General features: G+C 48.3%; 4 protein-coding genes and 1 non-coding gene across 6 annotated transcripts; all 5 read right to left on the bottom strand.

Moving 5' to 3' along the window:
- Positions 1-219: 219 nt before the first annotated feature.
- On the bottom strand, positions 220-3,853 carry LOC147256700 (rho-related GTP-binding protein RhoA-C-like). The gene is made up of 5 exons (XM_086214918.1): positions 3,790-3,853; positions 2,096-2,251; positions 994-1,114; positions 768-898; positions 220-689 (listed from the first exon to the last, which is right to left on the bottom strand). The coding sequence occupies exons 2-5, from the start codon at positions 2,249-2,251 to the stop codon at positions 516-518; spliced, it is 582 nt and encodes a 193-aa protein (XP_086071044.1). The 5' UTR covers positions 3,790-3,853; the 3' UTR covers positions 220-515.
- A 286-nt stretch (positions 3,854-4,139) lies between these two features.
- Positions 4,140-7,654, bottom strand: usp21 (ubiquitin specific peptidase 21). The gene is made up of 11 exons (XM_086214917.1): positions 7,499-7,654; positions 6,947-7,003; positions 6,751-6,868; positions 6,542-6,659; positions 6,319-6,438; positions 6,166-6,230; positions 5,874-6,061; positions 5,451-5,529; positions 5,250-5,357; positions 4,856-4,970; positions 4,140-4,732 (listed from the first exon to the last, which is right to left on the bottom strand). The coding sequence occupies exons 1-11, from the start codon at positions 7,652-7,654 to the stop codon at positions 4,639-4,641; spliced, it is 1,218 nt and encodes a 405-aa protein (XP_086071043.1). The 3' UTR covers positions 4,140-4,638.
- Positions 7,655-8,707: 1,053 nt separating this feature from the next.
- Positions 8,708-13,238, bottom strand: arhgef3l (Rho guanine nucleotide exchange factor (GEF) 3, like). The gene is made up of 13 exons (XM_086214916.1): positions 13,074-13,238; positions 12,747-12,795; positions 12,607-12,657; positions 12,061-12,117; positions 11,861-11,968; positions 11,632-11,790; positions 11,339-11,401; positions 10,969-11,065; positions 10,808-10,884; positions 10,433-10,690; positions 9,743-9,913; positions 9,196-9,388; positions 8,708-8,955 (listed from the first exon to the last, which is right to left on the bottom strand). The coding sequence occupies exons 1-13, from the start codon at positions 13,109-13,111 to the stop codon at positions 8,708-8,710; spliced, it is 1,569 nt and encodes a 522-aa protein (XP_086071042.1). The 5' UTR covers positions 13,112-13,238.
- Positions 13,239-14,102: 864 nt separating this feature from the next.
- uba1 (ubiquitin-like modifier activating enzyme 1) lies at positions 14,103-27,379 on the bottom strand. Of its 2 annotated transcripts, none has more exons than XM_086214914.1 (26): positions 27,141-27,379; positions 24,135-24,251; positions 23,999-24,057; positions 23,700-23,868; positions 22,447-22,581; positions 22,257-22,363; positions 22,067-22,157; positions 21,802-21,934; positions 21,615-21,712; positions 21,181-21,327; positions 20,882-21,058; positions 20,651-20,758; positions 20,479-20,559; positions 19,918-20,070; positions 18,785-18,950; positions 18,482-18,678; positions 18,132-18,196; positions 17,810-18,005; positions 17,429-17,503; positions 17,138-17,327; positions 15,954-16,039; positions 15,755-15,847; positions 15,468-15,659; positions 15,060-15,161; positions 14,875-14,975; positions 14,103-14,782 (listed from the first exon to the last, which is right to left on the bottom strand). In XM_086214914.1, the coding sequence occupies exons 2-26, from the start codon at positions 24,249-24,251 to the stop codon at positions 14,647-14,649; spliced, it is 3,174 nt and encodes a 1,057-aa protein (XP_086071040.1). In that variant the 5' UTR covers positions 27,141-27,379; the 3' UTR covers positions 14,103-14,646. The 2 variants fall into 2 exon arrangements, with proteins under 2 accessions (XP_086071040.1, XP_086071041.1); XM_086214915.1 differs by lacking the exon at positions 27,141-27,379 and adding an exon at positions 25,576-25,804.
- On the bottom strand, positions 15,273-15,373 carry LOC147256697 (small nucleolar RNA U6-53/MBII-28). Its single transcript, XR_015117962.1, has one exon. It is a non-coding gene; the product is annotated as a small nucleolar RNA U6-53/MBII-28 (small nucleolar RNA).
- Positions 27,380-27,906: the final 527 nt, after the last annotated feature.

The raw sequence follows: 27,906 nt of genomic DNA, 5'->3' as shown, positions 1-27,906 counted from the left end.
CTCTCTCACCCTCACCACTGCTCTCAAGGCACTACATGTAGGCGATACTGTGTAAGATCCACTTAACCTCAATCCCAACCATCTCTTTTCCATGTCTGTTTTTTGTCTGTTACATGTCCCCGTTATCTTTGGCCTGGTGAGGACCTTCTCTCTCTTCATTCTTGTAATGGCACATTTGAACCCTGAACCCCCTTTTAAAATCGACCTAACGTGCGCCCCCCCCCCCCCCCCCCCACACACACACACACACACACACAAACACACGCACACAATCCGCCCATCAGACCTCTAGATCTGAAAGTTCTTGATAGTTGCAAACAAAATGGCACATAATGTAGAGACCAAAGATCATGGTGCAAAAGCCTGTCAAATCGTTTCAGATCTGCTTTCGTTGGTGAGGGTAAAATGGGTGATCAGATGTTTCTGGGCCCTCCCCAATATTCTCCCCTGTTGAATCTCAGCTGAAGCTGCCCCCTCCCTCTGTGCATGAGGGCAGCCCCCTCTTCTCCTGGAGCCTACAACAGAAGGCAGGTGGACTTCTTGCAGCGTTTCTTGGCCTGCAGTGCTGCCCTGGTTGCCATCTCAAAGACTTCCCTCACACCATCTTTGGTTTTGGCAGAACACTCTTGGTAGCCGTAGGCACTGATGCGGTTTGCCATCTCTTTGCCATCTTCAAATTTAACTGGTTCCTACAAACACATTAACAGGAGAAAGGTTAAGCTCATAAATTTAAACAGACAAAGCACACCAGAATATTTGAACCTAACCTGTTTCATTTTGGCAAGCTCCCGCCTGGTGTGCTCGTCGTTGCGCAGGTCTTTTTTATTACCCACAAGGATGATGGGAACATTTGGGCAGAAGTGTTTTACTTCAGGTGTCCACTTTTCTGGAATGTTCTCTGTAGTGATCAGGACAATAATTAGCCACATTTATTAATTTCACAATAACTTGTTCAATAGCCAGTGACACCAGCATGGCACCAACTGTACGTACCTAAGCTGTCGGGGCTGTCTACCGAGAAGCACATGAGGATGACGTCGGTGTCGGGGTAGGAGAGAGGCCTCAGTCTGTCGTAGTCCTCCTGACCTGCTGTATCCCACAGCGCAAGTTCCACCTGAGCAGCAACCACAGCGTCAAATGAAGGATGGATGAACACCGGATATATGAGAGTATGAAACCCCGGTTATTAGCAGGCCAGATTACATCTCTCTGACATTCTGAAGATCACAAGGTGCGCGTTCTAGCCAGAGAGGACAGATGGTTTGAAAGAGGGGTGAAAGACGCCGTTCAAACGAGAACGTCCATCTCTAACCAGAGGAGGGGCCTCAGACACCACCTATCACCCACCTACAATGCCATCCTTAGATCCCTCCCCCAGGAGGTTCAGCCAGCAGTCACGCCTTTACTCAGGTGACCCGAACGACCCCCCCCCCAAGAGAGAGCTGGGAGGATAACAACCTGAAACTGAGGGCCTGTTGTGGCCTTATGACCACTTGTTTTTGCCACCACCCACCTGGGTGGATGCATACCTGATACCTCCCACCAGAAATTTAAAAGTGAAGAAGCTTCAGTAGTAAAATGTCAGCAAAATATCAAATGTTGTGTCTTTGATGCTCGTAGGTCAGATCAAAGGAGACTCAAATATCAAAATCATAATGTCTGTTTGGGTATTGATTACCATATCTTGAGAAACCAACCAACAAAATAATCAATCGATGTCCTTCATGCTAACAACTGTTATTTGCTGCCCAAATTGCTTAGGTCAATAAACGTGATACTGTTGAGATACAAGAATGCAGCGGTTGGGAAAGTCTGGGCCAATAAAGACGTTCAAAATTTGACAGCTACCTGACACCAGCAGGTGTTTGTGAGTTTGAACCCTATGAAACAGCCCTGAACATAAACATCCGCCCCTGAGATGGAAGAACGGCACCTTGTTCATTGGTAGGCCAACATCGATGGATATCGATCCTCGCACGATAACTAAACACATCCCTAACCTGGTCATCTGGAGTCTGGCATCATGCTGGGGACCCCCACCATCCCCCCCTCAGGGAGCCACAGGATGGCCACATGCCAGCTCGTCCTGCCTCACCTGTTTGCCGTCCACCTCAATGTCAGCAACGTAGTTCTCAAACACGGTGGGGACGTAGACCTCTGGGAACTGGTCCTTACTGAAGACGATGAGCAGACAGGTCTTCCCGCATGCTCCGTCACCCACGATCACCAACTTCTTCCTGATAGCAGCCATCTAAAGACAAGAGGCCCAAACAAGGTCAAGTGTCACTGCAGGAGTCAGGAGTCTTTTCACCATCGTGGGGCAGGTGCAGGGCAGGGTGAGAGGGACTTGTTGTGTCTGTAGCTGACGGACCATCAGTTACCCTGCAGACAGAGGGCGCCACGGAACAAAAGGCCAGCCTGGAGGACACCGAAATTCTGATGTACTACGGCATTATAAACCAAAGTGAGCCTGGACGTCAACATATCTTTTGAAAACAAAAACCATGATTCTTTCTATCGAAGGAATGTTAATTTTAACATAATTATTCTATTTTTGTTGAAAACCCCAACCGTGTGATTTTAGCGGGATCTACATCAGACAAAGATGAATTTGGAATCTGTGTAAGCAGGGCATCTCTGAAATATCTGATTTAAATGGTAGTTCCACACAGTTTCCCTTCAACCACTGTTGCGCTTTATTGCGATGTTAATTACTTGTACAGCTACGGTCCAGACGAAATCTGTTTGTTTTTAGTCCTAAAAGGAGGGTTTATTCTCCACTCGGTCGACTTGACAGCAGATCTTCTTCTCCGACTCCGTCCACTGTCCACACAGGGACGAGATCAGCTCAACCCTGACGTGAACAGGACACCTGGGCATGCGTGTGCTGGTGGTTTTAGAGTCCTGGTCGGAAGAAGCATCAAGAAGTTTGGATCCTGCTGCATTATGGTCAGTGGTTAATTCCCATTAGTACTGAATTGTGCTGGTTGCAAAAAAATAAATAAATAAGTAACATCAACAAAAATTGGCTTACTGAATTATATTGATTATAGCAACATAAGGGTTACTGCATTTGATTGTTTTGTCATCAATGGTAGCACGTGCTTCAGTCTAAACAATAACACGAGGCTCAGAAGCAGCTGACCACTTAATGTGCAGAATGAAATACTCACTGTAGGCTTCAAGGGGGGGGGGGGGGTGTCATTAACCGAAGGGGGAGTAAACCTGCTGCTGGAGACTACGGTTCGCGGTACCGAGGTCGGACCCTGCTCTCCTGCTGGTCCCTGCAGCGTGGCATCACCGCAGTGCAGCAGCTGACTAACAGTTTCTGTTTACAGGCCCGGCCGGCCGTCCTCCTTCTCACCGGATGTTGGCTATGATGCGCTGTTTTGTTTGCCAACTGAACGGTGGGCGAGGGTTTAACTGGTTCAGGTGTCGGCGTTAGGCTGCGGGAAGGCGTCTCCGCGCAAATCACGTCTAAACACCGTTTGTTAGCGGGAAATTCACGGCCAAGTGGCCCAGTCACGGGAGGCAGACGGTGTCAACACAACATTTCCGTGCGGTGCTCCCATTCCTGGCTGTGTGTCTACGCTAGTCCGGGCCTGTCAAACCAGCTAACACCGCTAGCTAGCAGGAGGGCTAACAGTACTTTCCATGGTTGGTACTCGTGTCATTCAGAGTAAAATCTCTGAAACTACAACCTCAACATTCATACCACAACTACAACACATTTCTACTTGGAATAAGGGAGGGCCAAAAGTTTGAAAAGGTGTTGCTGGAAAAGATTACCGCTTGATGTTTCTGTGTCCGCCTTTCTCCTCTTCCTGACCGACTGGGAAAAGCTCCGCCTATCACTTGTGCGCATGCGCAGAATTACATCACTCTACAGTACAATTATGTTCATTACTAACACATTAAAACTTGGTGAATCACGTCAAACAGCATTAAAAAACATCAACGGTACGTTTTTATTCGTTATTAATTAACTTCCAAACATTAGTTCAGCATTCAGCTGCGTGATTCACCCGAAATGTTTGTGCGTGATTTCTTTTTGTGCTGTAACAGATGAAAAAAAAAGTAGAGTATGCACTCATTCATATATATATATATATATATATATATATATATATATATATACACACACACGCACCCACACACATCACAAGTCAGAACAATCCATCTATGTGGAGGCAAAATAGGATATTATTTACATCTTAACATGTATTTTCACAAGCACAGAATAAGTCAGTTGTTTCACCTGAGAGTTATTTATTCAGTTTAATTTGAGATTGTATTAGCAAGTATAATCTGTAAGAGTTCTGCATCATGTGCAAGTACATCACTGTCTCCTGTCTGAGAAGTAGGGCAGAGACTCTTCAGGCTCGTCAGCCTGAGCTGCCTAATCATTCCCACGGCTCAGGAGCCTCACCCACGACTCAGAAGACAAGACCATCTTTCCAGGCTCCCTTCTCGTGAGGACGATGGGTGTCTGCGCCGCTCTCCACAGCACTTTTCTACTACTCCTCGAGACTGAGAAGTTCATAGACGCCAGCAACAGCACTGCTGCGACAGTTTGTTTCTATGAACACTGGAGGTAAGATTGCTCTGATTGGCTGGCTGCCTCAGCCAGTCTGAGGTCTATTTCCCTATGGTGGTGGTGCTGTTGCTGCGCTGGTAAAACAGCACATAGGCTTGATTGGTCTGAAGCTGGTTCTCAGAAACCGGAGTCACACTGTAGGTGGATGGATGAAGAATAGTCATGAGGAGCAGCTGCAGGCGTCTCAACACGGATGATTTTCAAAAGACTTCATACATCATGCAGCTGGCAGGGAGCTGCATGCAGAGCGAGTCTTACCTGGAGTCGTTGTAGAAGCACCAGCCACTCTCATCTGAACAGCAGGCGGTGTAGTGACCCATATTCACTGTCCCCGCATGGTTACATATCGCATATAAATCATACAGAACCGGACCTGTAGGACATGCAGAGACATCCTGATTCGTCCTATACTCTCAGGACCATGTTTTCAATTTCCAGGAAACAAAATCCTCAAATTGCATTTCATCAGCACAAAAAAAAACCCCAACTTCAGCCCTCACTGCTCTCCTGACATCATCACACCGGGTAGATTCAGTGATGCAGCCACCCGGATGATGTCACAGAGCATCACGTCAATCACCTCAGACCCTCAAACTCCTTGAGGTGACAACACAGCAAGTTTGATGTCAATCAGATGAACTGGAAGAGTTACCGCAGTCAACAGGTCCATAGGGTCCCAGGTCCAGGTTGGTGAGCGGGAAGGACACACACACCATGCTTTTACTGATAGACCAGCACGATGTTGTGAAACGATTCAGATCTGATAGAAATTGTTAAGCATCTTCATAAATTTCTGCTTGTGAATGTGAGCTACAAATGAGAGGAAATAAGACAGAGTGGTTGCCAAGGATACGGATCACGATAACCTGGGGAAACCTCTGGATGGACAGCCGCTTGGTGCATTCTGTGTGCCTGTTACACCGCTCGCACATCTGCAACACACCAACACATGCAGGAAACAGCATTACTGAGCTGCCAAACTGAATCTTTTTGATTTCTTTTTGGATGTTTAAGGAGACAAGTAAGATCAGATAATTAGGCTTTGATCTGCTGAAAAATAACCACTAGGTTCTCTGACACAAAACGTATGACCATTATGAATAAAATGAATTAAATCTGTCATTGTAGGACACTATTGGGAAATACCATCCTTCTCTTAATCAAAAACATAGAAAATATAAAGAAGTCATTGTCATTGACCTTTGACCCCAAATTTATAGATTGTAATCCACGCTGAGGTATCATAGCTCGTGTTGAACTCTCTGTGCTCACTCACAGGTGAGTTGTCCTTGTCCAGCTTCTCCTCCTGGGAGAAGAGGTCCAGGCACTCCCTGAGCGTCACCTCTCCTCCGGAGCTCCGTTTGGGGATGGGCAGTGACAGGTCACAGAACACGTCAAAGGTGTTGGAGTAGTGGGAGCAGACGGAGCAGTGCAGCGAGCTCCGCAGCTGGCCTGAGAACAGATCTGTCACAAGAGAGGAGAAGAGGAAGGGAAAGACACAAGTTGTTCTCTCTCACAAAACTTTTGTCACAGACAAGGCGGAGACTTGACCGGATTCTTCTTCTCACCTACTATTCTGCTGTCGTCTCTCTCCAAGTGCTTCTTCCACATGGCAGCCGCTTCTTCTGAAATTCTAGCAGACAATTAGACAGAGGGAAAGTGAGGCCATCTGATGGGCGTCATAATTCCAAGGATGTATTTCCTCACATAAATGTTCACACCTGAACCTGGCGTATTTCTGCTCAGGGTCCTTTCCTGCTCTGCGGGTGTACGGTCGACAGTTGATCTCAGTGTGCAGCTTGTCCAGCAGGAACCTGAGAAACTCCTGAGCATCTTGTTGACTGTGTTAACACAAAGATTCCTTCATGTCATTGTTGTGACATCTTCAGCAAACTCAAGCACAAAACCCAGTGCTCACATGTCTTTGCTCCCACGTATTCTCACCTGTAACCACTGAAGTAAGGCACGGTGTCTTTAAAAATACTGTAAAACTTTCGGGGATTTACAACAGTGTCTTCATCTTTATTTGCATCCCACAGGCCAGCCAGCACCTGAGAGAAAGCTGAAGAAGGAAGGCAAGCAGCAATAAGAAAGAGAAAAACAACAAAACCTGGGTGGAATAATGGGCGAGAGGAGAAGAGAGCGGGACGCACATTCCATCAGTTTTGCCTCTTCTTTGGAGAACTTCTCCTGTCTGTAGGACTTGAGGAGGCAGTAGTCCCGCAGACCACGTGTGTGAGACAAACACTGGACTACTGCATTCAGGAAACACTAGGGGAGACACGGTGAAGGGAAGGTGAGCAGTAAAAATCAAACTTTGTTTACTTCAAATCGGCTCTCAACACTTACAGTGTTCCCGATGTTCCTAAGGCCGACCCTTCCACTTCCCAAGGCGAGCGGCTCTTTCTTGAGAGTACAGAGAACATAAAGTACAATTGTAGAACGAGTCATCTGTCATATCCACAAGAGCAGTAGCAGCCTACATCATTTTGCCTCAACGCCCCCCCCCCCCCCCCCCAACAACAACACATGTCACAACATGTGTCCTCCTATTGGACTGCTGCACTGTCTGTCAGCCTTAACCCTGCCATGACAGCGTGTGTATCTATGTGCACTGGCAGGACAGATTTAGCCCTTTTATCTCATTAGCATAACAAGAAAGGCTAAAAGGAGGTCAGTCTCAAGCTGTCATCCTATTAGAGACCAAGGAGTGCTGACAGGTGCTTAAACACGTGTCTTCATGTGTGTACTCCACCTCAGCTCCCATCACTGGATTCATTCTTTCTTTGTTTCATCGGTGTCACATTAATTCTACCTGAACAGCTCAAGGACTGACAGTCATTGACAGCTCTCAGGGCCTCTGCATGCATTTCAAGCTCAGTGTCATGTTGTGTAGCACACCTCGTTGTCAGTGACCAGCAGCAGGCCCATCAGTGAGGTGTAGAGGACAGACTGGGAGATATCAGCCGTCTCTCCCTGAGGGCCCTTCTTGGACACCAGGGTTCGACACAGAGCCTCGCGGGAACCTTCCACGTTGATGCCGCTGGCTCCAGGCATCCTGCTTGACTGGGAAACGTCAGGTGTGAATCCCAGCAGGGGTGGTCACACATGCAGAACTCTCCCCCAAGAAACGCAGGCAGCCTGTAATTCAGTTTACGTACGTTGCACCACCTCACGCGGGGTCAGAGGTTTGGAAATGATTGGTGCCTCACAGAAATGAGTGAACAACAGCAGGGTGTGACCCGTTCTCTCCAGGAAAAACGGAGCAGGACATGAATCACAGCTGAGGAAAAAACAGGATTCATTTTGAAAATGAGCATCTCCTGAAGGTTAGTCCTCATCTTGAAAAGATCTATGTTGGCTCACAGTAGCATCCACGACTAACACAACAGACCCGGAGGCGTATTTAGAGGTTATTTTTGGTGCTCAAATCAGAACCTGAGTGCCGACTACATTACCAATAAGACATTCTGATACGCTGCAGATGCACTGCTAATCAATGAAATAATTAACAATCAAAGTGAGTTTGCAGGAATCATTGGCAGACAGACGGAGAGGTTCGGACTCACCTGTTCACCTGGCCCCTCTATCTGTGGACAAACTGTCCCAACCCAGCTGTTCCCATCACCTGCTGAGCTGTTAAAAATGCATAAGGGGACGTGTAGCGTTTCACTGTGTGTCCACTGGCTAGAGCTGAAAGTTTATCTCTGCCCAGTCACCGGTGTCAGGGAGAGAGAGAACGAGGGATGGAGGGAGGGAGGGAGGATAATCATCTCTAATCTTTTCTCTGTAGACCTTGTTGGCTATTCTTAGACCTCACACCTTCGTCGACTTCTCCCATGAATACGTCAACAAACTTTTGAAATGTCAGTTTATTTAAAAAAAATACAAAAATGATATAGTAAAACCAGTAAGACTGCACCAGTCTGCCCAGTAGGAATCAACACAGTCACATTAGCCATCAAAAAAGCGAGGACAGAAAATTATCCAGTGCAGAAAATACAAAGTGTGTGTTTGTGTGTGTCTGAGCACAACAATATTTCACACACAGTCCATAGTTTAATTTCTCAAGAGTCAATGTACAAATCTGCAGACACTCACACAGCGCAGTCAGCAACTGGTGTGTTCTGCCATGTCTGCGTCCGAGCCGAGGCTGAGGTCAGCGATGTGGTAGAGGGCGGGATCAAGATGGGGAGAGAGCTGCGACTGTCGGCTCTGGACGGTTCCGTCTCTGGACTGGACGATGGCTTGACGCAGGCAGGTGATCCACTGCTGCTTACAGAAGGAGTCGTTGGCCTGCAGGCTGTAGGAGTAGGCTTTAGCCCGCCCCCTGCTGCTCACACGGAAACAGTTCTTCACTAGGAGGAGGGAGGGGAAGCAAATTAGTAGGTTTTACTTTTCCTTGGGTTTCTGTGTGTGTGTGTGTGTGTGTGTGTGTGTGTGTGTGTGTGTGTGTGTGTGTGTGTGTGTGTGTGTGTGTGTAGTGGGGGACGGTACTGGTATGAATTGTAGAGGCCTAAATTGAACTGGGTTCACCAGGAAGTGTAAAAAGTAGGTCAGACATGCCAGCAATAGGACGAGTTTGTAGAGCAGGTTACCTTTATCACTCCCCCCTGTGAAGGCTCCTCTGAAGGTCCCCCCTCCTCCGGCCTCCCCGTCTGGAATCTCCTCCAGGTTTAACAAGGCATTGGGCAGCGGCTGTCTGTACACTTGGAACACGTGGCCCCCCTCCCTGCCCTCCCCAGGTCTGGTCAGCACCAAAGCCAGCTCAAAGAGGAACACGTGCAGCCGCTGACAGACAGACAGACACACACACACACACACACACACACACACACAGTTCAGTGTTGAGCATAAGTCTGTCCTCTTTTTCCGGCTAAAGTTTTAAGTGAGAAACCGACTTCTTGGTGTTTTTTTTACTTCTGAGCGCGGCGTCACACCCATATGAAGGTTAAATGATCAAAATACACACCCTGACACAAAGGACCAGAGGTGTGTAAGTGTGTGTTCATCTCCACTGCAGCTTCCATGACCTGACCCTCTTCCACTGAGAGACAAACAACAAACACATCCCCAGCGGCAGCCCAACCACCCAAAGGTCGATCAGTGAAACTCTAGAGGAGGCAGAAATAGCGGCGCTGCTACCTGGCCTTTGTTGTTCTTCAGCTCTCCGTGGCAGTAAAGGAAGCGGGACTGCTGGATCTCTGGGAGTCTCTGGCTGTCCTCCAGGTAGGTGAGACCTCGCCGGTGAAACTGACATTCGGCCTCTCCTGTCTTCTTGTTGACCTCTGCCACGATGCTCTGGATCAGATCCAACTGAGCAGGAAAAAACTGTCACACATCACCTTTCGGCCAAACCAAGACATTGTGCAGTTGCATATATTTACCCAATGTATTCATTTACAAAGTGCAAAGCCTCTATTCTATGTATTCTCTTCATGTATCCAAAAGGTCGGGTCCAGAGAGCTCTCTTTATCACAGCAGACAAGTGAAAATACTGTCCCATGAATGGCATTTTCCATATTCCATTACTCGGATCTTTAGTGAAAGGTCACAGCTGACCAGACTAATTAATAAGCACAACAGTGATATTTTCAAGTTGCTGATGAATCGTGACATTCATGTTTTCTGGCTGCCAATAGGAGGCGCTGATGTGCAAATGACTGTTGTTTGTCTAAAGCAGCGGACGCAATCAAAGCCTCCAAGGAGAGACGTGGATGCCATGGGTCACGCTCCTTATCGCTGCATGCTGCATTTCCTCTGCTTCCATCCATCACAGTATCTAAACGAGAGAACATGCGTGTATTCTTATAAATGAGTGGGACATGAGCTCACAGCCTCAGGCAGCGTGTCCTTGTCGGGATGCTCCGCAGGCGTGCACTTCTGTATTTCTTTCATCAACAGAGGGTATTTGACCAAACGGCTTCGGGGGAGATCCAGGAAGTTCCAAAGATCCAGTTTGCGGCTAAATGAAGACTCTTGGCACAGACGTAAGAAGTGCTCCACTCTTTTCTCGTGTTTCTTCTGGTCAAGCAGGGCTTTGGCTCCCACCTGGTTACAGCAGTACGTAACGTAGGCCTCCAGACACGGGAACTGCCAGAGGAGGAGGAGGGGAGGCAGGTCAGAGCTGTGCGTGACCCATGAGCAGCACAACAGAGTGCAGGACACGGGAATGAAAGTGCGGCCCTCGTTTTCCAGAGAGATACTCACCCAGTTCATGAGAGTCGGCCCCACCTCCCCCACTGTTTTCTCTGACCCTCTCAACCGCTCCAGACGACTCAGAAGATCTGTTGAAACACAAATAGATAGATACAAACACGTTTTAATCATCTGGCGGAGGAACTTGAGACTGAGGTAACGGGAATGTTCACCTTCATGCAGAGGAATGAGGGAGTCCAGAGTGCCAAAGATCTGCCCGAGCTCACTCTCGTTCATGATGTCCAGCTTCAGCATGGGCTCGTAGTACACCTGGCAACGCCCGCACACACAGAGAAGAGGTACACAGCAACATGAGGTACACACAGAGAAGAGGTACACAGCAACATGAGGTACACACAGAGAAGAGGTACACAGCAACATGAGGTACCCACAGAGAAGAGGTACACACGTCAGTGATGAGGTACACACAAAGATGAGGTGAACGCAGTGATGAGGTACAGACTGAGGATGAGTGAAATGTCAGGACTTGTATTCATTCAGCGGTGACCTCCCATCTGATGTGGTAATTTGGGGGGCAAGTACCTTCTTCACCAGACTGAGGTCTTCAATCAGCTGCCTCTCCCCCTCAGTCAGCTCATATATCACCTGCAGGAGAGGCAACAATGTCATTCGATGGTGATTCACGCATGCAAACACACACTTGAGTAAGTAGAGACAACAAGTGCTCTCACAGCTGATTGTTCACTAAGGAAGTTGAGCCTCCAGAGTTCACTCACATCCTCTTTCATAATCCTTGTGTGGAGCTGCTGAAGAGTTCCTGTGAGCCACAGCAGCCACACTGCCAGTTACCCCCCACCCCAATAAATCCCTCACACCTCTTGACGTTTGATCTCCTTGGCAGTCAGGTCATGACTCTCCACGGTGTCGCTCCAGCACTGGCTACTGCATCTCCTTGAGAAAGACGAGGGCTTTGAGCGGGAGCGTAGCGGTGGTGTGGGCAAAGGTTGCGCCTCTGTGCGGAAACTGAAAGACCTCTGTGAAAACACCAGATCCGTTGAATGTCTGCATGCACTAAACGGGAGTGCGTTCACTCATTAGCGTTACCGAAATAGACTGTCCGATGCGCTTGAGACCCAGAGTCTTGACTGGGGTGATGACACCTGTGAGGCTGTTGGACTTCACCACAGGTTTGACTCTTTTATTACTGGGCTCCTGGAAACAGATCAGAGCTTTGGTGAGTTTAATCAGAGGGGTCATGACTCAAGTTACTACTGCCTGCACTTTAGCTGGGGGGGGGGCTCCACCTCTGAATCCTTGGCGTGCTCAGGTATCATTTCCCAGTCCTCCTCTTCCTCTTCATCCTGGTGAAACACAAGCAGAGGAAAGTACCGTAGATAAAGATGGTGAGCTAAGAGAGATGAAAGAGTTGAGGGGGTGAAAAGAGAGAGATGCTGAGAGAGTGAGATGCAGAGTGGTGCACGCTCTCATTTCCTGTGACTGCGAAACAGGAAGAATGTTGAAACTTTGCCTGTGTAGTAAAACACAAAATGTCTGCATGTGTTTGCCACACCAACCACAACAGCTGTACCTGCCCCAAAGCACCATCCTTCAGTCAATGGCAGGAAAACGTAGGTGTGCATGGTAACACGGACGGTGGCCGAAGCAGGGACACGGGAAAGTGCAGAGAACATTGGGAAACCATAACAAAGCCGCTGTGATCATCATCAGCAGGCTGGCGCGGCTGCACAGTGGAACACTCTCAGCTCTGTGGTCACGAAGGTGAAGGCTGACATACTTCCGCCTGTTAGAGCAACATCAAGGGTTTGATGGCGGAGCAGAGATGCACTCACCTCCATGATTCTGATCACTGGCTCCCGGGCCGGGTCTTGTTTTCTTTTCTTCTAAAATCAGAAATTTGACTCAGCTTCTTGTTTCTTGGTGAATATTTGCGTGTGCTTCTGAGCAGGAGGAAGGCGATGGAAAGACTTACCCCGGCATGGTCACAGGCGGTGGAGAGTGTTTCTGCTTTTGCTGGTGACCTAAAAAAAACAACAATAGAAAAAAATCCCAGACAAAGAGAAGTTAATCTGCTTGAGTTTGATTTTTAAAAATTCCTCAAGTAACTGAATTGGATGGCCCCCCACCCCCCCCCCCCCCGCAGGGGGGGGGCCCCGCAGGTAAAGGTGCTCTCTTTACCACTGCAGAGGCACTATGATATCAGTTTCCAGTTGTCCTGGAGTTGAGTATCTCTTGATCTATGGGACGTCAGAGCTCAGCACTTATACATGAAGGTCAAGAATGGTCAGAAGCATCGTACCAGGAAGTCCTCGCGTCACCGGTCTCCTCCACTTCCATCTTGTCTCTGTCATCAGTGCATCTTCGCCAGTCAACACCACCCTGAAAATGAAGAGCGTTGACGTCCGAGTCACCACCAGTTCTTCTCCTTTTCAAGAGCCGGTGGCGGTTCGCTTGCAGGGAGCTTTTCAGAGCTCTCAGCATCAACCACATCCTCAGCAGTTGCATATTCATGCATCCGCTCTTCGAAGGGAGGGGTCAAAACTTCACTTCTACTAGTCTCTGACCCTGAAAACTGGATGGCCCTAATTCTATTTTCTAGAAGAGGATCTTGACAGTCAAAATGTGCGATACAGGAGGAAGTGAGTGCAATTGGTAACTACAGGATTTGTGAAGTATGTCAAGTATTAAGGGACACGTTAGTCAAACCAGAGCTAGTCACCTGTACGTTAAAGGCAAGTGAGCTTTACTGAGACTTGATTTTTGTTAGTGATTCTCTGAGCTGCGGAGTCAGAGGAGGAATCTGTAGTTTCCCAAGTAGGTCTCTTCAGTTGAGTCAGCAGTTTCCCGGATACACGCAATCAACTTCAGATTAAAAACCTCACTTTCAAAGTCAGTCGTTGTGACCTACGAGATCAATTGATAAAAAAAACGACACATTTATGTACTTTTGATATTTTTATTCACTATCACACTAAGTGCTCCCATTTCAAGATACATCTCATAGCCTCGCTCTTGTACTGTAATGTCATGTGGAGTTTAAGTGGAGAACATGATGATCTACACGGTGTGAGACGAAACGCTTGCTCGCCCTTGAAAAATAAAATAGAAAATGACAAAATAAAAATATGAAATACAAAGAAAATGAGAAGAAAACTCAAGTGATGTGCAAGAGCCCCACCAAAGATACGGGCACTGATGGAGGTGGCGGATGGATGCTGACACACCTGCTGACCACCTGGCTCTCCAGTCAGGTGAGGCAGTTGAGTCGAACTGTCAGGCAATTTTGAAATTTGGGATCCAGGATGAAATTAAGGGCCACAGGGCAAAATGCATTCTCAATACAAGTGTCACTTTATTGGGGTTTCTTGGCTGATATTACAGGTGTTAACTGACAAAAAAGAAAACAGAACAGTAATGTGAGGCTGAAGAGACGGGGGTAGGAGGAGAGCAAGTGGAGGGAGCCAGCCGGATGAGCTCCTCCTGCGGCACTCCAGTGTGTCAGGATGTTTAGAGGGACGCTAGCTAACCAACACATCACTACGGCTTCCAATTCTGAGCAGAGAGGTTCAGCTAGACACATCAGGAGACCCAGTATATACATGCTCCCTTCCTCCTGTGACACCCCTGCTCCCACAGCCGAGCACAGCTGGATCCCTAACACACATACAGGTATCCTTAAGTCAGCTTACTGGGGCTATGTACACAGGCACAGGTTTACACAAACCACAGGCCTAAAAAATGATTGATCCAATAGAGCTGACCTGGATCAACCCACCCACCCACCCCAAAGCACCACCTCATCTCCTCACTAAAAACAGCCACCCCACCCCCCCGTAACCCCCACCCTCCTGTGGGTGGCTTCGGCGTGGAGCTCAGCGGATGGTGTATCTGACGTAGGGCACTTCCACATCTTCATCTGAGAGGTCGTTACAGCAGAGCTCAAAGACCAGGGCCTTCACATGCTTGCCCAGCTTCTTCTTGGACACCTTAGTCACAATCTCGGTCATCCTAGAAAACACACGCACACACACACACGTAAGGAAATCACTGCCACTGTAAGCGTCTCATTTTACACGCCTCCAAGTGAATGATGTACTCACGGCAGGTCCAGCCTCTCTTTCAGTTTGGCAGCAGGCATGAAGAAGGAATAGAGCATGGACACTCCCTGAGAAAGCATGGTGATCTCCAGCTTGTGTTCATTCTGATCAAGAGGGAAACAGCAGCTTTCATCACCAGTGAAGCAGCACATGGTGGGAAACTTGGATGCAGGCTGATGGGAACCTACTTTGAAGTAGTCCAGAAACTGTCGGAGTGTCATCTCCTCCCCGCTGGGCTGCAGCCCCGTGACCTCAAAGCGGTCCCACAACGTCCATTCAATTTCATAGTACTGCAAAAATAATGCCAACTGGATGAGACTGTAGTAAGACAGGTAACCAAAGAGCATACATCCTTTCCTCTGGTCAACTAGAAATGATCCGTTTCTCCTCAGCACACACTGACCCATCAGCGTGAGAAGGTGAGTGGAACTCACTTACACCCAGGCCGACGCGCTGCATCGCCTGGTGCATCAGTATTAGCATGGCTGGATCATCACGGGAGTTCAATCACCAAATGACTGCTACTTAATGACGCATTACATTTGGAGTCTAGCAGCTGGGATGCAGCAGCTGAGGCCTCGGGTGCAGCAGCCTACCTTGTGTCTGGGAGCAGCGATGGGCTCAGAGAAGGCAAAGAAAGGCAGAGCCAAGTTCATGAAGCCATTTTTGTACGACTCCAGCTTTTTGTGACCTTGGATGATCTTGATGAGCTCCAGACACACCAGACCCACCACAGCAGCTGTGGTCGTTGCGATGGCAGGTATAATCTTGCCAGCAATCAGTTTACTCTGGAGGGGATGAAGGAACATGATCCATTTTAAAATTTACAAGGAAAACTTTGATCACTGAAATAGCTTCTCAAGCTTCCAGAAATGTGTCCCACCTTGTGTCTGTCTGTGGGGGGAATGTCATAGTTCTCTGCTCTCAGATTGGATGCTGCAACGATGAAGTCCATGTGGAAGTTTGTGTCATCATCCTGGTAAACACATGTCCCACAAGCAGGAAGACAGTCAGCAGAGATTGAGGTATAACAGCACTTGACTAGGCTGAAGTTGCATGGATAACAGAGGACGTTAGCATACCTTCTCAAAGTCGATAGGGTTGAGTTTGAACTGAGAAGACTCGGGGGAAGGCAGCTGGACCTTCAGCTCCTCCAGTCTGGAGTCATCTACATAAACACAACAGCGGGCTTGGTCACCATGAACCTCATGACATCAGTGTGGCATCTATACCAGGCGCTGGGCTCCTCCCTCCAGCTCCGCCCCAACTGCTTCCATACTAAACTACATGTGAGCAGCGATGGAGTTGATCCGAGTGTCAGAGCCGATATCCATGAGTGCTCATCAAGATCCAACAATGCTGCAGGAGCTTGGTTTTCTAAATAATTTAATGGGAGGAGAACCATCAGAAGTGTAGTGGGACGAGGAAGAACAGCTATGCACTGCACATTGATCGCTGGTCCATTTAACAACGTCAGAAACCTTCACGCCGTTGACAGATGGGAACACGAGGGCTGTCAGCTGTTCACAGCCCCCTAACACTGGATGAAGACAGTATCAAGGCCTCCTGAGCCGTCCCTCTGTGCAACCGTACTTGTGTGAGTGGCTTCACACTGGAGTCAACAGTGTCCACAGCGTCTCGTACAAATAGATGCAAAGGTACGCTTGTTTATTAGTACCAGCCACCAATGTTCATGATTAAGTGTAACTTCCTGGGTGAGAACCAATGAGCGGTGCTGGTGGTTCCATCTCCAGCCAGCAGCAGGGAGCTGCTTCAGCCCCCAGATAAGACACAGACAAATCTCTACAGGGGTACAGGATCCCTGTAGGACGTGGAAACGCTACCTGATGCACAAATGCCTTCATGCCTCTTTAAGTGAATCTCCTCAACGACCCCAAGAAGCAGTGTGGATGGAGGACAGAACATGAACTTACTGGATACACTTTATCTGTACTGCACTGATGTCAGTATGTAGCAGCCTGCCGTACAAGTCAAAAAAAAATTTCCCTCGGGACAAATAAATGAATCTTGAAGTCAACCATTAGAGGACAAGATTCAAAGCCCAGTAACGCCAGTATGTGCACTGTCTGCTTCCTCTGCCCCGCCAGCAGCTTCAGCCTCCGGTGGTAAGAGAGGGGAAGAACATCCAGCTCCAACAATCACAAACCACAATTCACATACAAACACGCTGAAGATGTAACACTTCCAATAAGGATTCATAACCTTGAATGACCTGTGACACAAGCACCAAGATTAGCACTCTTACCAACAGAGGAATTGTTATTCTGCAGCTCCTGATCAGACACGTGGATTTTGACCCCTGAGCGAGGGGTAAAGGCTGGCACCTTGACCTCCTGCAAGATCTTCACCACGCCGGCACGGTCAGTGCTGCCTTGCATGCCGTACGTCTGTGCAAACAGGTTTGCTGCTGCCATGACGTAGTCCATGTGCAGCTCCTACAACGCAAAGCCCTTCCAGTATTATGGTGAGTCTGAGAGGGTGAGTCGACAACATCTTCAAACAAATGTATATCAAAATATAATGGATGCATACTTACATTACTAGTGCTGAAGTCTAGGGGGTGAGGACACCTCTTTGGGCCAGACCAGAACGGGGCACCAGAGCTTGTGAGCTAAAAGCCACAAAACACACACACACACACACACACGTTCACCTCCTTGGCCACCCAGGTGCTGCTGGTTTATACATGCCAGCATTTCAAGACAGATGGAACTCAAGTCAAATCGTAACTAGGCTCCATTTATAAGGAGTATCCTGTGTAACACACACACCTCCCTCCATGAATTGTAAAGGTAATGGTTACAATAGTGCCATTATTCATCCACTGATACTGTCGAGGCTGTGAAAGAACTAATAAATACTGAAGTCTTGAACTCAACACACCGCGACTCCATCATGCAGCAGGCGAAATGTGTACCTGATCTGGGGGAAAGTTGTGCAATAGCTGGCGGATGTTGTTGCTGTATTGGCACTGCCAGTGGTTGCGTGCCCAGGCCACACAGTCGGCCCAGCTGTGGGGGCAGTCGGTGATCAGACTCTTGTAAACGGCCTCCAGCACTTCCACAGGCTGAGCTCCAGGAAGCTTCAGGGTTCGCTCCATGAACTTGGGGTCTCTGCAAGGACAGCAGCAATAAAAAGAAGGCTTTGATTGGTTTATCGAGTGTTGATCCAAGCCATGTTCCTGATCTCAAGCTCCTCATGAGGTTCATCTCTCATATCAGCTACAGGGATCGACTCACGTGAGGTACTGCATGGCGTTCTCTGGTGGCTGTTTGAAGAGCCCCTCAAACTCATCACGGGCCCACTGGTCAGAGGACACAGGTGACCGATCATGACAGACAAGTTGCGGAATTAGATGAACACAGTGTGTGACAAACTTAAAGACTGTATTACTGAAAATGAGGAAGTGGCTCCTGCAGGACTATCAATGAGTCATTACTCATACTGTGGACAAAAAAATAGCCCAAAAAGATACTGCAGAGGAGAGCTTGAGTGGTTTAACAGACTTCCACAAAATCCAGGTCAAGTATGCATCCTTAAATAAGTATTTTGTAGTATACAATAATGTATATTGTGTGAGTCCACTGACCTGCAGTGTGTGTTCAATGGCATTTGGGAAGTTCTTGAGGGTACAGATGGGGATGGACTTCTCAGGTGGGTCCTGGCTTGAGCTGTAGGACTCTGTGAGGAAGGGGATCACAACCTGGACGTTGCCTTTGGTGCCCAGAGTGCCAGATTCCAGTAAGGGTTTGCGGTAGTACACACACCTTCGATCCATGTACATACCTGTGGAAAAAACCACAACCACACAAAAAAAAAAAAAGTGATTTGAAAAATGAAAAGACGAGTCAGGCCACTACATGAAGATTTAATATAACTTTGTTGTCCTTACGTGCATCGACATTGTCCAGTGCATTGGCGACTCCATCAAGGCTTTCGAAGAAGTCGTCATCGTAGATCCTCTCAGTGTCAGGCCCCACCCTGTTCTGGTGACCCGTGATCCTGATCGCCGGGTTCATCTGCTTCACTGCTGCTGCAGCCGTGTCACTCTTCATTTTCTGTTCCCACACATGCAGACAGGAGCTGCTAATTCATGGTCAAATACTAACGTTGATATAAATTGAAAACTTAATGCATTAAATTTATCAGGTCTGGTCGAAGCACACACCACCCAGTGACAGCAATTCATCAAGACTGAGCCATTAAAGCCCCGGGCTTCCTCCGCCTCTTCCATCCAACGTTGCAGCATCAATCAGCAGCAGTAAAATCATTTACCCTCAGTGACAAAGAGGAGGAGATTCCTCTGCAGCACTGCTTGCAATAATAATGGAGATAGAACTCCAACACTGACTGACCGTACAGTTTGAGATCACCACAACAGTATCAACGACTCGCCGTGGATCCTTTAAGTCACTAGAAACGACAGGAACTTGACGTAGACCCAAATATACTCCCTCCTTTGGAGTGTTGATGATGGTGAAGGAAAATGTGTCCAAGAGACATTCAACTGGGCCTTGAACTGGTGACTGAGGCCTCAAACGAGTGACATGCTCACACTGAGACCATTCAGCAAGCCTCTGACCCTGTGGATGGGCCACACCGTCGTCATGCTTTCTACTCATTTACTCAAGTTTTTTTTGGGTACTTTTAATTGTTACCCATCTGAATATAAAATGCATCAAAATTGTCAGTTTAAGTCTGAGATGTTCGGATGCAAATTTTCCCCCTCAGATTCTGATACCAGAACTCCAAGTGTCTGCTGATAACGAGTACCGATCCAATACCAGCGCACTGAGAAGTATTTGTACATTTTAATATAATCTTTCAGAGCTGGACACTACTAACACTGTATTGATGTGGTTAGAAACAAAGGGAATTAGAGCCAAGGAGCTTTTTCCTCTTCTAGTTTTGGCAGTCCTACATTGATGATTTACAGCAGGCCTTTCTGGTACTGGTTTTTGGACTTCTTTATTTTCCCAGTGCGCAGTCAGCTTCACAATAACCAAATGACTACCTGATACTAACCGTAACATCCGAGGGTCTGAAGAGGAACTGTCTGTTGAGGTTGGACTTCTCGATGGTGTCCATATCTGTCACAATGACCTCGCCCTCCCCACCGGCCAGTCCAATCATGGCAAAGTTCTTCAACAGCTCACAGCCAATGGCACCGGCTCCGACCTGGAACAGTTCAGTTACACTGCGTGTTCCATCAGCTGTGCAAATCTGTGTGTTCTAGCTTCAGCGGCAGCCTGTCCAGGTAGACAGATTCTGAACATGGAGGCTTTGAGAAATTTACAGTCATGGATTTCATGGAAACCGCAGTTAATATGGATCAACATAATAAAGGGTCCATGTTTATGGCATTCAGTGAAAATATAACCTAGTTTAACATTGTGCCTCTTTTTGGAAAGTGTCCAGGTGTTCAGCAAGAACTCAACCACTCCAGAGGACTTCCATTGCTATCTGGTACCTTCAGTTTGATGTAAAACAAATATATGTATTAACAGCAAGCAAACTTGAGAATATCAGCAAAGCCATCCATGACATCACATTGAGCTTCTTTGAGTGTGTGTGTGTGTTCCTTACCAGGAAGTAGCGCTGTTTGGCAAGCATATCCTGCAGCTTGGTGCCAAACACAGCAATCTGTCCATCATAGCGACTGTTCCTCTGGGACATAAAAAGATGACAAAGAATGACTCTCTTCATCAAGAGCATCCATCTTCAGTATTCGAGTGTGTGAAATGTGCTCAACACCTACAGGGGCGCACTCTTCCTCTGTGAGTGTAACATCATCCTCTTCAGCCAGGCACTCCAGGGCATCAAAGTACAACCACTGCATTATGGGCATAAATTTTCCTGTGCATGCCTAAAATGAGAACATACAAATTTAGACAGATGTTTGACAGACAGTGGATAGAAACCTCAATGGATAAAGTGAACAAACCAAGACAGAACTTCAGTCGACATTTGCATTCAACTCCCGACTGACCTTCATCACTTCCTGTGCAGCCAGACCCCCGATGAAGGCGTTGACAGGGGCCAGGTCACCAGCAGCAACGTACGACAACTTTTTGATCAGAGCTTCATCCAGTTGCTCTACTTGTGCTGATCCAGACTGGGCAGAGTTCACCTCCTTGGCCAGTGTCAGCAGCTCCTCGCCATCAGTCTGAAACACGCAGCGACCACGTTAATGAACCAACTCACCGATGTCTGCTTATTGATTATAGATGGTGTCGAGCTGCGCCGTACAACTACTGGCAGTGCTGGTGCCTGAATCGACTGGTTTACCTGGCTCCAGGGTGCAGGAAGGTGGTTGTGTTTTTTCTGGAAGGCGTGGATCGCCTGGAAGCCCACATGCAGCTGTCCTGGACGCTCAAACTTTGCAAAATCTGTCATCATGAACTCTGGCTCAGCCATGGAGGAAGAAATGGATTTCTGCACGACATTGATGAGACAGTAAGGTTTCACATCTCTCCACTAATGACAGAAAATGTCACCAATGTGGAGGTTTGTACAAATGTTGATCTGTTAAAAAAAAAAAAAAAAACTTAGAATTTTTGGTTAAATTTATGTTTATGGCACCAGGAGGGACTGATGTGAATGAGTTGGTCAAATATAGAAAAAAACAGATAAAGATTATGATGATATATATTTAGACTTTTATCAAGGACTGACTGATCTCCCCATAACATTGGTTGGTGCTGCAAGTGGCCTCAACTTACAAAAGCGATCTTCTTGGGCATTTTGACTTGGGAGACGATCCCTCCTCTCACGTAATCCGTAAAGCCGGCTGTGTCACAGATGCTGAAGGTGTAAGGACCTGGACACAAGGAGCAGATCACGGTGCTTTGGAACAATGGCGAGCACACGAACCAAAACCTGTCTTTCTTCAACCAAAACCGGCCTTACCCAGAACTTTGATTTCCACTGGCTGGCAGCCATTGAGTTCAGTCATACCCTGAACTTCTGTGAAGGTCACATAGTCTCCGCTCTCAAAACCGTGACGAGCCTCGTCCAAGCATGTCACAACACCTGGATTGTCCTGGAGAAAACAGGGATGAGCAATTTTTTTCTAAGAAAGGAGAAGCTGTATTTTCCTGTCATAGAAAAGGATTTTTTTTCCTTGATGGAGGTGCAAGTGGCTTGAAAAACTGAGCTGGTTGTAAAGACCAACCTTGGTGATCATTGAAATCATGGCACTGAGCGGTTGCTCTCCATTGGTGTCATACACGATCATCTCTTTACCAAAGTCACAGAAAAGCTGGCTACAAAACACAGAGAAAGAACACAAATGTTAGAGTGTGTTAGACACACGAGTACTGCCTAATTCCTACTTAAGAAGAACATGGCCGCCAGAATCCTACCCAAACAGACCACGCGTGTCTGCTATTATCAGCTTGATGCCTTTGCTGTGGCAGAACTCTCCCACATGCTGCTGCTCATCCAGGCTGGAGTTGGTCAGCACCACGACCTTTGTCACACAAACGGGACATTTAGGTTTGTTGCCTTTTCAGAATGCTATGATGAGGATGCTTCACACTTCTCACACTATACCTGGAACTTGGTCAGGTAGTCCTCTGTGAGAGCGCCGCTGTAGGCTGTTACTGGGACGTAGTTGTTGAGTTCAGCTAAACGGGGCTGACTGACCTCGGCCCTGTTCTTTCCCAGATCCTCCTCCCGAAGGTAAAACTGACCAGAGAAAGGAAAACTTATCATTGAAACAGGCCACAACAAGAAACACAAGTCTAAATACAGTTTGACTTGATGCGAGTTCAAAGAATTCTATCCATCATCGTCAAAATAAAAAAAAAAGGTTTCAGGTCACTTGAGAAAAGTTCTCCATCCACACCGCAAAACCCAAACTGAAAAAAACAACAGCAGCAAATAAAAAAGGTTCCATCTCTGTTGGTTGGTAGACAAAAGAGAGCTTTGACAACCGTCACTTCGTCAAGATCCTCAGAGACGGAAGCCATTTAGTCTGAGTGTAGTTCACCTGCTGACGTATGTGCAAGTACATTTAGTTTCTTAGTCGTCTTTGCGTCAACACAGAACACGACCAATCAGGGAGAGGCAACACGTGTTTTCCCAAACATGGAACGTGTCATCGTTTTGGAAAATATGAAATTAACACCATCGGGTTCATCCAGCTGGGAGTGGCTTTCAGGTGTAAACATTTGCCTTTGTTCGGAGGGAAAGACCAAAAGCATGCTGGAATTTAAGGGGACATGTGGAGCTGGCCTGAGTCGCGGAGTGATCAAAGACGGGTCAGGTAGAGGGCAGGAACATATCCAGGCCGCTTGATTCATTGGGGAAAAATGCCAACAGCTTAAACAGAGATGTGTGAGAGCCAAGAGTTAAATTCAGACTGGGGGGCAACAGACACAGCCGATCTGCCAGTCTCTAAATCCACAAAAGAGGGCGGATTCACGTTTTGTCAGCCAGAATAAAAATACACGTCTGAATTCAGAGCCAGAGGCTGATAAACACCAACTCTCAATACTAATGGCGTCCTAAAAAAGGCCTGAGCTCTACTATGATTATAACCCAGGGAGCGGCCACCCACTGATAAATCTGGGTCAGCCTATCACGATTAGCATGGGAGGGGTTTACTGCGGCACTCTTTGTGCATGGCAACAATACAACATGTGTGACTCACAAAGAGACAGAGCCAAGCTGGACTTTTAAATAAAAGACTACAGAGAGCAAGGTTAATCTCAGTGAACCGTTGTCTCCCACACGGAATTCACCAGAGGAGGAAAAAATAACTCTCCTAAAATCTAAGAATATCCACACACGTGCACTCGCACCTGAGAGGACAGGTCCCTCCATTCGGCGACGCCCTGGTCATGTACAGTAACACTTCGAACTCCTCCGAGGATGACGTTCTTAGCGATCTCCACTCCCAGTCCTCTCATACCAGAGATCAAGACATTGGAGTTTTGCATGCGCTTCATGGCATCATGGCCCAACACGTAACTACAGAGGGGGGCAGAGGAAGCACCATCAGCACAACTACACACCGGTGTTACGGTGAGATGATTTTTGCTACCAAAAATACTTCAAAGTTGTCTCTGATTATGACCAAAGTTAAATAGAGAATACTTACAGTTGTCTGGAGTACAGGCCTTCATCAATCTCAGCATCATTGCCATTCTTAGCCATGCCCTGCAGAGAGCACAGCAACGGCTGCGTCAGTTCAGCTTCAGGCTTCGGTGACACAACTTAAGAGTGAGCGTACTTACGTTGGCAGGTGTGTGGGACAGATCAGTTCTGACAGAGTTAGAGGAGGAGCAGTGGGATCCCGTCTTCGTCTCTGTTCCTGACAAGCGACGCTTCTTGGACAGCGGCGAGCTGGACATCTGGGAGTTTGCAGAAAACAAACAAAAACAGAATGTGTCTTGGTCATTAAAGATAGGTTCTGTGTCTTGACTCAGTAGCATCATGCGCTCTTCACACCACGGATGAATTCACTATTCGCTTTCACTGTTCGCTCAACATCGTGGTTTTAGAGGGGAGACCCAATGTCAATGACAAACCAGGAAGAAAAATAATTCATTAGTGCGGTTTCATTATTAGGAGGATCCAAACTTAAGGCACCCAACCCTTTGGAGAGAAAGGATTTATAAGTCAAGGAAGCAGCTGGGCTGGCGGCAGGCCAAACACAAATCTGCTAGAAAACCAACTGAGCCCTGGAGGAGACATGAATAGCAGCATTATCAGTGCTTTTCACGAGCAGACACACGACTGGCTTGTTTTTGTAGCACTATTGTTTATTAAACCCGCATTTAAATGAAGGCCAACACCATTTCAACAAAAGAGCTGAATCATTAAAACTGGACTGCGGTAAAGCGGCACCGCGCTGGCTGGTGGACGAAACTCGAACGCGTTGGAGGATCCCGAGCCTTAACATGTAGCAGGGCTGGTTCCCACCAACGACCCGGTACACCCTCACCCACTTCCACTGACAAATTAATCCGGAACAACGCAGCGAACAGAGAAGTGACACAGGCCGCAGAATCCCGAGCACATTCCCCTCACACTGCTACAATTTCCGCATGTAGTGCAGCTCGAGTCCCCGGAGTGAACAACCGATAGCTGAACCGGAATAATAAACCGTCTCCAGCCGACAAAAATAATTATATCCCGGCAGTGCAGCAGTGAACGGGGTTTCGGCGGCTAAAAGGTCAAAATGAAAGCATCCGGCATGATACAGCGATCAGCGCGGCTAGCGGCTACCGACCAGCGGCGGTTCGACCCGGTAACGACGGAAACAAACCGAGTCGAACTCGCGAGGCTCTCGGGGGACCGGGATCGGCGGACCTCAGCGAGCAGGAGCCGGTTCAGTGGGTTGCGTGCCACTAATCAGTTAAGCGATTTGGCAGGTGGACAGAGCACATTAATAACTTAGGGGCCGGACGAAAACGCCTGGCAGCAGCCGGCCGAGCCCGGCAGTTCGGCCTAGGCCCCGCACCTCCACCTCTGGGCAACTCCACCAGCTAGTGGCGGTGCTGCGACCTGCTCGGGAACCAGACGGGTTCCTTTGACAACCTGCTGTCGCCCATCGACGCGCTGGGGACGTCGATGTTACCGCACATGATCGAAAAAGCCAACCGACCTGACCGCTGAGCTCAGCCCCTCTCAGTAGCCATGACACTCGGGCTCCATTGATTTCTCGTTTCTTACCAATAATCCTTCTCGGGCCCTTCCCAGTGCAAACCCGCTCCACTCCCGCACCGTCTAGAGGTCAGTGACACGGATGGCGGCGAGTTCGACGGCTGGAAAGAAGGAAGAGACGCGGTGTGGGGTCGCGGTGGGCTGCGCTAGATTGTCGAGTCACTATGCCGTTGTGTTGAGCTTCCCGTGCAATTGCGTTGCTGGCTTTGCGACTGCAGACGGGAACAAAACCAAAATGGCAGATGGGGAGAAAGGGGCGGGGGAGGTGTGACGCATGGGCTGAAATATTCAACAGGAAAGGGAGGCTCGAAGCACGCTGCTCCGCCAGGCTCGCAGATCATTGGCTGGAGAGCTCCGGCGTCTCCAGCCCGCCCTCCTGACAGAAGATGCATGCCATGTATTACTGTACAATGAACCGCAGCACCTCCAGCCATCCATGTAGCAAACACCTTCAAAAATAATAGAGCAGCAGCTCCACGTCCCACCAAGCACCAGCAGCGGGTCCATGCACGGCGCTGCCCGGGGACCCAGGCACCGGCTGCGTGTTCTGCAGGGCCCGGCACCAGAGGAGGCGCTTCTTTGTGGAGCTGCACACACAAAGCTAACAGCGCATTATATAAGAAACATCCCACCGTGTAACCTATTGACATCATTCCGGTGGGACCCCAACTCTGGTGCGATGCTGTGGCGGTTACCGGGTAAACAAAACCCACCGGTGAGGAGGTGGGACGGGGCCACACTGGCGGGCGAGCCAGGTGAAGCAGCAGGGAGGACTGCAGGTCTGAGCCGAGGTTAGGGGTGAGCATTCCTCACAGAGGAGGAGTATTGGGGGAGGGGGTGCCTGGGAAATGACAAAGGCCCAGGAGAAGAGTGGGCCGCTGATTCCCGGTGACCCATGTGGAGGGGGTCCCCGGCCCAGCGTCTTTGTGTTGAGGACTGAACACACATTTCTCATGGTTTATCCACCGAATGATTATCATTAACTTCCCATAAACAGGCTGCCAAACTTGGCGAGTTGGAACGGAACTGTTACGTGACCTGTAACACCGCCCGCCGCGGTGCCACAACGTCGTCCTCGCAAAATAACGCCGATCGATGTGAAATATCGCCGGAGGATTCAAGCAAACGCGGAGGGCTGGCAGTTATCGGCAGCCCAGCTCCTCACATAGTCTCCACGGAGTGTTTGTAGCAAACTAGCTCCCCGGCTACCGCTGGTCCTTATTTACCCCACAGCATCAATAACCCCCGCGTTCTCGCGCACCCAACGTGTGCAAATGCCCATTTAACTGCGAAACTGTAACGTTACAGTGACTTCTTTGCTAATTTTAGCTTCGGTGGGGGAATTTAAATGGCACAGAACCGACGGCAACTAACGTTAACGACCACCGACAACGCAGGTCTAACGACTGCGTAGTTGTTAGCTTGTGTGCGGCTAGCTCTCAAGCTATCTAGCCACCCAACGACTTTTTCCTCTTCTTCTTGTGCTGCTGTGTTAGCTAACTAGCTAACATTAGCCAACTAGCTAAGGGCTAACATCACCGAGGCGAGAGCTTTCACAAGTGTGCAGAACTTACCACATCCGATATTACTCGGCCTGATCTGTAGTGTTAAAAATCGGCTTGTATTTAAGCAAAAAAACAAAACAAAACAAAACAAAAAAAACCCCAACAAACAATGAACAGTGCCGCTGATGGCAACCTGGAAACTGTGTCAGGGTGGCGGGCTCTGTGTGAGTTTTTCCGCTGGACGGCTGCCTGCCCGGCTGTTCCCGGATCGTTTCCCCACACGATTTCAGTTGAAAGCAAAGCAGCAACATGTGCACGTTACAGACGGAACCATCCCCGGCCCACGGGGTTCACGGAGAAAGTGGATAAAATCCCATGGGCGACCGTAAATACATTGTACTATTCATTCTAATTGTCGAGTCATATGCGACGTGTGAATTTAAAAGAATGGTTTTCCTTTCAGTGAACCTCTTTATCGCGAGTAGTTTTTCTACTCTCCCCCCGTGCTCTCACACTAATGGACTAGCCCACGGTTCCCGCACGGGCAACTGGGGCTTGTAGGCCAAGCGTGATAATATTAAAAGTGGTGAAAAGCCATTAATACCTGGAGATGTCCGGCCGTTATGAGAGGAGCAGGCTCCGCTCCCGGTGACTGGGCACCACGAGCGGAGAGGCCGTGAAGGACGGAGCTCAGTGTCCAGTCAAAACCATCTTCTTTAAACGCGGGCTGCCCACAGCACTGCCTCAGGCCTGCATTTGATGTAATGTTTGATTTGGCCGACCAGAAGTAAAGACAAAATAAACAGATCAACAAGAAAATTAAAGATCTACTTGT

Source organism: Aulostomus chinensis, chromosome 9 (genome assembly GCF_037954235.1).
Source record: "Aulostomus chinensis isolate RoL2024-O1b breed Wild chromosome 9, RoL_Achi_v1.0, whole genome shotgun sequence".
NCBI classification, from domain to species: domain Eukaryota; kingdom Metazoa; phylum Chordata; class Actinopteri; order Syngnathiformes; family Aulostomidae; genus Aulostomus; species Aulostomus chinensis.
The sequence above is the reverse complement of the archived record's forward strand: the minus strand, read 5'-3'. Positions and strand labels throughout refer to the sequence as shown.

Coding starts and splice junctions, on each gene's coding strand:
- LOC147256700 (XM_086214918.1), bottom strand. CDS start 2,251: ATGGCTGCTATCAGGAAGAAGTTGGTGATCGTGGGTGACGGAGCATGC. Junction 899..993: donor AGACAGCCCCGACAGCTTAG/GTACGTACAGTT, acceptor TGATCACTACAG/AGAACATTCCAGAAAAGTGG. Junction 690..767: donor AGCTTGCCAAAATGAAACAG/GTTAGGTTCAAA, acceptor ATGTGTTTGTAG/GAACCAGTTAAATTTGAAGA.
- usp21 (XM_086214917.1), bottom strand. CDS start 7,654: ATGCCTGGAGCCAGCGGCATCAACGTGGAAGGTTCCCGCGAGGCTCTG. Junction 6,869..6,946: donor TTAGGAACATCGGGAACACT/GTAAGTGTTGAG, acceptor TGTCTCCCCTAG/TGTTTCCTGAATGCAGTAGT. Junction 4,971..5,249: donor CTATGGACCTGTTGACTGCG/GTAACTCTTCCA, acceptor CATGTCCTACAG/GTCCGGTTCTGTATGATTTA.
- uba1 (XM_086214914.1), bottom strand. CDS start 24,251: ATGTCCAGCTCGCCGCTGTCCAAGAAGCGTCGCTTGTCAGGAACAGAG. Junction 21,328..21,614: donor TGCCCAAGAAGATCGCTTTT/GTAAGTTGAGGC, acceptor AATGTCGTGCAG/AAATCCATTTCTTCCTCCAT. Junction 15,660..15,754: donor CCCCCACAGACAGACACAAG/GTGGGACACATT, acceptor CATCCCCTCCAG/AGTAAACTGATTGCTGGCAA.
- arhgef3l (XM_086214916.1), bottom strand. CDS start 13,111: ATGGAAGTGGAGGAGACCGGTGACGCGAGGACTTCCTG. Junction 12,796..13,073: donor GGTGACGCGAGGACTTCCTG/GTACGATGCTTC, acceptor TGTTTTTTTTAG/GTCACCAGCAAAAGCAGAAA. Junction 9,914..10,432: donor AGGACACGCTGCCTGAGGCT/GTGAGCTCATGT, acceptor TTTCCTGCTCAG/TTGGATCTGATCCAGAGCAT.